Consider the following 10,000-nt stretch of genomic DNA (forward strand, 5'->3'; position numbering starts at 1 on the left):
GCCTGTCTCCGAGAATGAGCAAGCTACATCTGTGGGAGGTCTGTTTTGATATAGCAATGCCAAGTGAAGTTTTTGAACTTCTGTACAAAGAGATCATTCTTTGTACCAGATATGGAATTGAGGTGAATGAGGATGCCAATTGAGTGACAGACAGTGCCACATTTGACATGTTTGAGGATTGCCAGGAATTTAAAAAGCAACTTGGAGATGGGAAGGGGCATGTGCAGCTCATAGTTAGCAGTGAGAAGGAAGGAACATTAAAATGCAGAATAAAAGATGAAATTCTGAAGGTCAACTTGCATTATGGTTACTGGAATAGCTTTGGCACAAGGCAAGATCATGGATGGAATTTCCCAGTGGAACATGGGTATTCAGAAAAGAAGAAATCAAACACCAATTTGCCATTGTGGATTTCCCTACTCTGATGAGTTCGGAACCAAACATAATGGACATTTGTTTGTGTACATAAAATAGATAGACGAATAAGCGCAAGTTGATATTACTCTTAATTTAGTTTTAAAGGTATAACTTGAGTTAGAATGAACCTTGAGCAATGTTGGTTTCAGCTGTTTGTTTACAATTCATCTGTGACCTCTCACGCAAAAACATGCACTAACAATTTTCCGCATTCATGCGACCAACCTGGCCAGCCGTGTAAAAAAACTGGCCACTCGTTTGCTAGAAAAGTCCTCTTGTATGAACTAGGTAGACAACTGTGTGATAATATCACATGCCACTAGTTTGGAGAAGCGTTCACTTGTTCAAACAACATCGTTAAACCAAAAAAGAATCATTCTTTCAAAGGACTTGTGATAGGTGTTATATGGTGTTTCTTGTTTGATTGTCGTCAATCAATCGAGTTCACATCAAATTTTTGTCTATATCTATTTTTATCATCAGTTCTTATCTATAACTGCCATCAAGATCACATAGAGTTAAAGTAAACAAATATCACATACCACTTGTTTGGAGAAGCGTCGAATCATTCAAACAACACCATAAAACCAAGAGACAATCTTTCTTTCAAATGACTCGTGATGTGTGTCATGCGTTGTTTCTTGTTCGATGGATTTGAGTTCACATCAAATTTAGTCACTTTCACATGCTTGTTAATCTATATATTTCTTTAGTTGCGCTTCAAAAAGGGTTTTTTTAATCTATAACTGTTGAAGCGATTGCTGAAAGGTCGGCACACACAATGGGACTTGACCCTGCGACGAAGTCCCTTCATGTGAAATGCCCAGTTAAACCAAAAAATCAAGTCGCAGGGACCAGAATCTGGTCCCTACAACTTGTTCCACGAAATCAAGCTGGTTTAAATTCGAGGGACAAGTCCCTGCAACTTGTTCCCCCAAATTGCCCTGGTCCCTTTGTATAAATATTCATGGGACAAGTCCCTGTGACCAAATGAAAATTTTTTGACAAGATTGCGTGTTGCTACCATGCTTTTACAGCAGACTTTTTCATCTTTTTTATGGGTTAGGCTTCAGAATGAATTGTGTGTTTTACTGTATTCGAGTTCTTGGTTGAACAGTATGTTCTTTTTTTCAGTACAGCCGCATTACGATCACCAATTAACTTTATCAATAACAATCTTAGGCCACTGAGTAAATTTGAGTAATTTCCACGATTTGCGATCCATTTGAGACCGCTCCTACGCTGCATCTCACTAGATTTGGGGATAAGCGCCTCAAAGGTTGCTTTTTGCTTGTATCATGCGAACTTTTCAGAGGGATTTGCTTTTTTGGATTTTAACGGCAGTGACAGTGGCTTCACACTGACTTGAAACAAGTGCTCTTTTAATCCATGGGACCACGAATAGCTTAGAGATGGAAAAACATGTCTTTGCAGATCAGACGGTTTTGGTATAGAAAGCTGCAACACGATCTTTCTTTCCCTTTTTTGCCAATGACTTCAATTTCCTGCACTTGGATACAGCAAGAATCACAAGCTCGAGTTCTGCATGTGTCAGTTCCAGGAGATTGTTTATATTCAACTGCAAACCTTCCTCTGAAAACTGCTGGCAACGCGGGCCACCTTTCCAATATGAGAGCACCCACATCTGTTTTGTAAAAAACTTTTTACATTGGGCGATTATTTCCTAATTATCAAGCACATCTTGATCACAATCCGCCATAAAAACAGTATGAGTTAAACTGATTCTTGCAAATTTAGCAAGGAATGTGGGTACTCTTGCATCAATGATACGAATATAACATTTTGATCTTCGCATGATCTCTCCAGGGATAGTGAAAAAATTGTAATTTTTTTCGCAGGGTTAAACTTTCTTTGGACTTTCAATGCCCTAACCTTTCCTGGTTCATGGCTGTTTTGTTTGTTGATTTCAATCGCATATGACTACCTTGTTAAATACAATATTTTCGCATGAGTTATAATAATTTATTAGCCGTTCACTGCACAGGTGGCCCAAGTTCTGTGTTGTGTTTTGAATTTAGAGAGCTTGTATGGCTAGTTTTAGTCGATACAAATCAGAAGGCTTAATGAAAGAAATAAGCACTAATGTTGTACTTACCGTATTTACCCGTGTATAAGTCGAGCCTCCATTTTTGATGGCAAAAAAAGGCAAATTTCTTAATTTCTTTCTTAAATTCTGGAACTGTGGATACACAAAAAAATCAGGGCCTCAAGCGCTTAATAGTTTTGCCGTTCAGCAGTTGTTGTATATGCGGACATTTTGTCCTTGAGTTTCGAAAAAGTTCTCAGAAAATCGAACTAAACTGTTTCATTGTTCAAGGATAAAGGGTTTTAGAGGGTACAATGTAAGCACAACATCACAGAGGCAGGAGTCAATCTTTCAAAATAACTTTGAAAACGATGCAAAATGTGCAAGGTTTAATTGGTCCTTGACTTATAACTTCTCACATGACAAACAAAACAAAACTCATAAACCAAACAATGCGAAGTTTGCAAAAGCATTTAAATGGTCTAAGCATCCTTTTCATCTGGACGGTCACATTTTCTTCACGCCCCACGGATTCAAGATTTGCAAAAACAAAAAAATTGAGTGAGACACCCAAATTTACCTTTACCGAGACCTTAACTTGTCTTTATCGTTGTTTTTGTCTCACAACTTTTACTTAAGGACGTTCGGGCCAAAATCTTCCTACGGTGAGATTTTCTTCATTTCTCGCCTAGAGTTAGGTCATAAAGTACTTACTCCAAAAATGAAAAAAAAAATGGGGGTCACCGACTTTGTTTCGGAGAAAATGGCAGTGGAAAAATGCCTTAATTTCGAGAAATCGGTCATAATAGCGAGATTTAGGCTCATCTGCTCATCCATCAAAAATCATAAAAATAAACTGTTAGAGGGAAGGTTTCTGTGCATAGGTTTTTAGGACTGAGATTTTTCAATAATTGCATGCCACTAGGGAATTGTGTAAACAGTAGCTCTACATGTAGCTCATCCTCAATGAGCATTTTCGTAAGCTCTATCTGTTGCAACCACTACCGGAATTCGATGGCACGAGGAAAGAAAATGTTAAAAAAAGATAACTTCTTACGGTGAGAATTTTTTCATTTCATCATATTTTGTAGATAGTAAGTAAAGTAAGTGATTCATGATTAAAATAATAGGTGTCACCGATGATCTGAACGTGTTTGGTCGATGGGATTTTGCTAAGCTCTTGGAAAGGTTCGTTTGGCACGATTTTGCGTGAACTGTCGGGCAAGGACTGGAACGAAAGAGAGAATCGGTCATTGAAGAGATGAAAGGTTTTTACCGAAAACAAACCTTTCTCGAGCATAGCAACGAAGTTTTAAGCAGGGGTCATCTTCATTTGGTTGGTGTTTTGTATAATATCTTTCCATTGCCATCATGCTCATCCTCTGGAGTGTGTTTTTTGTGAAATTCAATCGCTGATTGTTTCCACGCAGGTCCGCACTATTCAAACGGACGAGGACGAAAATACTGCTCAATTTTCACGAAAGTAAAGGAAAAGCACTTTAAAAACATGTATTCACTTTGAACTTAAGTTCATAGGGTAATAAAAGCATTAAAAAGGAACAGTCCCATTAAATTTACGCAACGGTTCGTCGTTGAGTTTCAGCCACTAGTCTACTCGATCAGCTACCTTTTCCAGAGCTTTTCCATCCTCCCGCTCACTTCTCTTTGAAGTTTCATGATGATTTGGAAATAAATGTGCCATTCTTTTGCAGGCCTGGAACTTCTTCCTCCGGGTTTCTGTCGCCATGCTCATGCTTGAAAAATTTGTATGAAAGTCAAGTAGACTAGTGCACGACTAATAAAACCTCGCGAATATCAGTCGTGCAGTAGTCTACTTGACTTTCATAAATATTTTAAATCAATTTTGACTGATCACGATCTTCTCTGATCCAACGCTGTGCAAGACTTATCGTCCACGGTTTTTGCAAAGGTTTTAAAACCTCAACTTCACTAATGCTCGAAGTAATGCGTGACATATTACAGTCGCGTTACCTGCGCAGTAACGTTGCGCACAAACAATTAGCGCGAACGTCCTTAACACATCATATAGCTACAGTTACAGTATGGGCAATCAAAGATAAGCAGAGCAGTATCATGGATAACTTGGCTGAAGTTCCTGCAATAAAGCTGCTCTTTAAAGATGTTTGCATCCAGGAGTGAAAGTATTGGCCTTTGAACAATCCTTGCGAATCAGTGACAAGTCTCCTTTGTCACGTCTCATATGCAGCCACTGAAACTTTGAACCATTTGTCCAAAAAACTGCCCATGGATGTCTTCCCTCCATGATTTGATGCCCTACTGCAAAAATGTGTCGGTTGCTTTTGTCCAGTCACACCTGCCCCAGTTCAATGGATTGAGAAGTCAAAATGGTGGACAGGCATGCTTGTAGTGCTTTCTATTATCCTACTCTGCTAAATCTAATGGCGATTCTTCTTAATCACCGTGCAGTTTTACTTTGTTTGTCAAAGGGTTTTTGTTCTTTGAGCAAGCACCCTGCGTCCTAGGACGCCTTAAGATTTTGTAAATACATTTTATGGATATTTTTGCGCAAAAATGCATGATTTCTGCATTAACACAATCCCGGTAAGAGGCAAAAATGATTATTATAATACAACAAGTATAGAGGAAAATAACAATATAGGCAAATTAATCTGCAGAACATGTGACACAAACGAGATGCTAGGCCTGTTGCTTGTGGCTTCATGTCTTATTAATTACTGGGTTGCTGGTAAGGCAAACCAGTTGCAAAATTGGTGGCATTTAGTCATTTTCTTTTTACTGGGTTGCCAAACCCAGTCGGAATCTCGGTTTCATTTCGTGGGTTTTTTTGTTATTTTCCGTGTCGGGAAAAGTCTTGCCTGTCACTCCCCTGCTAAGTGGTGTCTTTTGCATAGAGTCTTCTGTGCATATTTTGTTAGGTTTGAGGGGGCTGGGGTAATGCGTAGCTTGCTCTGCACAATTAACTGTAATGGCGTCGAAAGTCATTGTAACGCAAATGGCTTTTTAGTACATCTTTAAAGAAAATATACCCACATGGAGCTCAAGAATGGAACGTCAAGACAGGCGGTGAAACATAAAGATCTGGAATCTTAAAAAAGCGACGAGTAATGGACTTCGACAGCGTGAATCTTTCGCCCGTCGAGCCGAAATCAAAATATGCTGTACTTCTAATATTTCGCGAAGGTGGTGTTATGTGCAACACTGAAACCAAATGGAAATTTCTCTGGTAACTTATGGGTTCAACAAAGACAGAGAAGGAATCGAACACCACAAGTAGATCTGTGATCTATGTTGTGTGTCTCACAGTGTTTACTGAAGTCGCATCTATTTAAAGTTTGCCTGTTTGTCTGGCAAGTAACATTCATTTTGTACTCAACTCTGCAAAGGTTAAAAAAAATTGGAAATGTGACAGTGAAAAATTACTTGAATGAAAGCTTGTTGTCTCTTTTGTGCTTTATTATTTACGGTCAAGGTTCTTTCGAAAAGGGTTGAATGTGAACTGTCAGAAATTTATTTAATTGCATATGCTTTGTGATTGTGTGTTTCGCTTGCACGCACGCAACTGAAATAGGAAGGGTTTCTTGCCTCTTATAGCAAATATGTTGCTTGTTTCAAGAAATGTTTCGGTGGAAAATATTTCTGTGAAATTTCCAGCTTTTGTAAATTTATCATGTTGTGTAATGTTCGAGCTTAGCAAATTTGCATACATGTGTTGAAATGTGATACGGGAAGAATTTTTGTGGTAACGCATAAGTCACGAAAATAAACAGGTCTGTTGGAAGCGTGCTTGAGTTTCAACAAAATTACCCCCAAAATCGGCAAAAGATTGTGATGCTGATGAATAATAAAGTAGCCGCTATTACCAAAACGATGGAATTACCTGGTGATAAATAACCTTGTCTTGGAGAATAAAATTGATTTTCCAGAAACAATGGTCAACCTCTGAGAGTTGGGTGATTGTGATCTTTGTGTTGAATTCGCACATTTCTTGTCAAAATTTATAACAATTGAAAGAAAAAGAAAACTAACAAAAACAAAAACCCAGTAGCTTGGCATCGTTTGACACAGATGCTTCACTGTTTCGCCAGTAAACATGCCGCGGTAAAATAATGCGGTAACTTGATCACTGCGCCCGCCGAATTGGATGGGCGATTTCCTCGGTGCAGCCAATCTGGTACAATTACAACAAATCAACTAGAGGCTCACACACTGTTTTTCGCGGATGGTAACTTTTTATATTCGTGATTCAAAATTAATGTTGTTTTCATGTCGTAGATTTTGTTACCGATGGCAAAATATTTTATTCTCGATCGACCGTCCTGAAACTTCCTTCTGCTCTTCTTAAAAACTGTGTATCCATATTTATTTACTTTTACATCAATATTTGTTTTGCATAAAGCAAGCTAACAAAATCTGTATCTTGCTTGGTTCATATTTGATAGCATTAAAATAGAATTTTCGGTCCTATGATTCTATTACCGAGTGGTATATTTCTCAGGTCGCCCATCCAGATACTAACCCCGCCGAACAGAAAGAATAACTTAGCTTTCAACTTTTGTTTTCAAAGCTGTCAGATGCTGTCAGTGCACGCTTACACTTGTGGTGGAAAGAAGTTGCATGATCAACATGTCAGCCCAGAAGCCAATGTTTCTCGATTCCCTTTTATTTTCTTCAATCTCTCTGGGTTCAGCACTTTGCTAGTAACCACATGTCTTCTCAAGGGGCTATTTACCTAAGACTTCTACCATGGCGCTACAATGGTATACAACACCAAAACAATATTGTGTACTGTTAGACCTACATATTACACAAAGACAACTGTCAACATGTCATCCCAGAAGACAATGTTTTTCACTTCCCATTTATTTTCCTCAATCTTTCTGGGCTCAGTGCTTTGCTAGTAACCACATGTCTTCTCAGGCTATTTACCCAAGACCTCTACCATGGCACTACAATGATAGACAATACCAAAACAATATCGTGCACTTTTAGAGCTACATATTATGCAAGGACAACTTGAATCGCGTGGAAGACAACACACAGCTCAGTTGACATTATGGAATAAATCGCTGTGTTACTTCACTACCACACGTAAGCAATGCGTGTCAATTTTTTTTAAAGAGGACAGGAATTTCTTTTTTCTGAGAAATGATTAATTAATAGGCCGGTAGCCAGGTTTTTAACCTCAGAAAAGGAACGTGTGAGGACCTGTGAGCCAAAGGGCCTCTGCTGGTATGACTTCTGGGTGACCCCCTCCAACTTGAAAAATATTGCGTGGAACGCTGCTCGTTAATCAGGCAACCCAGTGTACCCTCACGGAGGGTATAGTTTTTTTTTTCTGTGTCAGGAAAAGTCTTTTCTGTCACTCCCTTGCTAAGTAGTGTCTTTGTGGGTAGAGTCATGTACACTTATTTTTGGTACATGTAGGTTCCAGGGGGTGGTAGAAATGCATAGATCTTATGCAACGGACACAGTAGAATATTTAATTAACCTGCAATGGCATAAAAAGTCATTGTAATGCAAATGGCATTTCGGTGGATCTTGAAACAAAATATACCCTTATGGAGCTCAAGAATGGAAAGTCAATTGTATAAAAAAGTCAGGCGGTGAAAAATAAATATCTAGAATCTTACAAGCCAGGAGTAATGGACTTCGACAACAATTTGATCGCCATATCAACTAAGTGAGCTTTGTTTCTAAATTAATATTTTACTAATTCAGAAGTTATGTAACAGCACTCAAAGCAAATGGCAAATTCTATATGGGCTTAAAAACATTGAGGAAATCGAACGCCTCAAATGCATCTGAAGGCGTTTACTGAAGTCGCATCTCGGTTGTCTAGCCATACATTTATTTTGTTCTCAAGTCTGCACAGTCTTCAGGGAAAACATAATTGGAGGTGTGACAGTGAAGATTTATTTGAAAGAAAGCTTGTTCTCGTTAGTCACGAATTATTTCGAAAGAAAGCTTGTAGTCCATTTTTTGCTTCATTATTTAAGGAAAAGATTCTTCAGAAAAGGATTTGATCCTGAATTTATTTTGTTGCGTATAGCTGATTTGACACGAATTGGGTTTCTTGTTTTCACGCACGCAATGAAATAGGAAGGATTTTTTGCCTCTAATAGAAAACATGTTGTTTGTTTCAATAAAACCTTTCGCTGGAAAACCTTTTTGTGACACTTCGGCCTTCGTTGATTCATGTTATTGTGTGATATTCGAGCTTAAGAAATTTGCATACATGGGTTAAAATTGACACCCCGCGAGCAGTTTTCATAAAGCTGACAGGAAGTTGTGTTCTTTCTGGCAAATGATTAATACGTAGCTATGGTTTTTAATGTCAGAAAAAGATTTGTTTTGTCACTATGGTGAAGCCAAAAATATTTCTTTATGTTCCTGGTTAATCCAACTTACTAGTGTGAAGATTGTTTACATTACTTGTTAACATGAAGATTTTTCAAAAGTATTATTGTATCAATTTAATCTAACGCAAAAACAATCAGATAATAACAATTTCATATTTATTCACCTTTTCTTTCGCTTTTGTGTTGTCAACATTGTGATTTGTGATAATTTAGGTTGCTATGTTCGCAAGTATGTTTTTGCTGAAATATTTTTACGAGCTATTGCCATTAATCTTTTGCTGAGAATTGGAAATCTCTGTCTTTTGGCTACCTCGGGTGCCAGAGGATTGTCATCATTGACTGTCAACCATTGACTGTAGCGTTCTCTCCAACCTTGAAAATAAATTTCTCTGGCACCCAGGGTATCTTTAGCTTGTCATGCCCTCCTCCCTTTTTCCCTGTACAGTATTTAAAGAGCTGTAACCAACCAACTTCCAAATGGTACAGTGTGCATAAGGCAGTTTTACTTAAGATAATGATTATTTCAGTTTCAGAGCTTTAATTCTTTTTGAAATATACATCACTAATGTGAATTTTTCGGATAGTGGGCATGTGAGGAGGGGGGTGCCTTCTCAATGCAATTTCTTCGCCCCCCCCCCCCCCCCCCCCTTTTTGTAATTTCTGGACTCGCCCCTGGGACATAATCAACGTGAGAAACATGTGAACCAAAGGGCCACTGCTGGCACAACGTCTGGGTACCCCTTCAAATGGTCTGAATTACCCTCCCACCTTAAAAAATTAACTGGAATGCTGTAGTTCAACACCAGGCAATCCAGTTTACGGTCATGTAGCGTCTAGTTTTATTTGCTGCTGAGCTGGGCGTAACCTCTTTCTTTCGCCTTTCATTGGAAAGGAACTTTGTTTGCCTACATCCTGGTAGCAATTGCATTTTTTTTAAACAGTACATAATACTTGTCAGTTCACTATGTTAATATGCATCTTGGCAAATACTTTTTTACTGTTATAGGGAGAAATTCTGAAAGACACAGTTGTTGTACACTTCATCTGTTTCCATCTCAACTAGAATCAATGACATTATCCACATAAAGAGGGCATTCATACTACCATTTATTCACTCTTTAAAAACGTAAACATTTTACATTATATGAGTGTGTATTATCTTTTTCTAGTTCCA

At 38.3% G+C, this 10,000-nt stretch overlaps 1 protein-coding gene across 1 annotated transcript in view; it reads left to right on the plus strand.

Annotated features, from left to right (window-relative positions):
• LOC138029773 (roundabout homolog 2-like) overlaps positions 1-10,000 on the plus strand; it is an 81,024-nt gene that overhangs the window by 45,626 nt on the left and 25,398 nt on the right. The window contains exon 5 of the mRNA XM_068877599.1: positions 9,996-10,000. This exon is cut by the window's right edge and continues 286 nt beyond it. Within this exon, the coding sequence (XP_068733700.1) occupies positions 9,996-10,000 (5 nt within the window). The remainder of the gene's footprint in view (positions 1-9,995) is intronic.

The sequence above is a fragment of the Montipora capricornis genome, chromosome 13 (assembly GCF_036669925.1).
Source record: "Montipora capricornis isolate CH-2021 chromosome 13, ASM3666992v2, whole genome shotgun sequence".
Classification (NCBI taxonomy): domain Eukaryota; kingdom Metazoa; phylum Cnidaria; class Anthozoa; order Scleractinia; family Acroporidae; genus Montipora; species Montipora capricornis.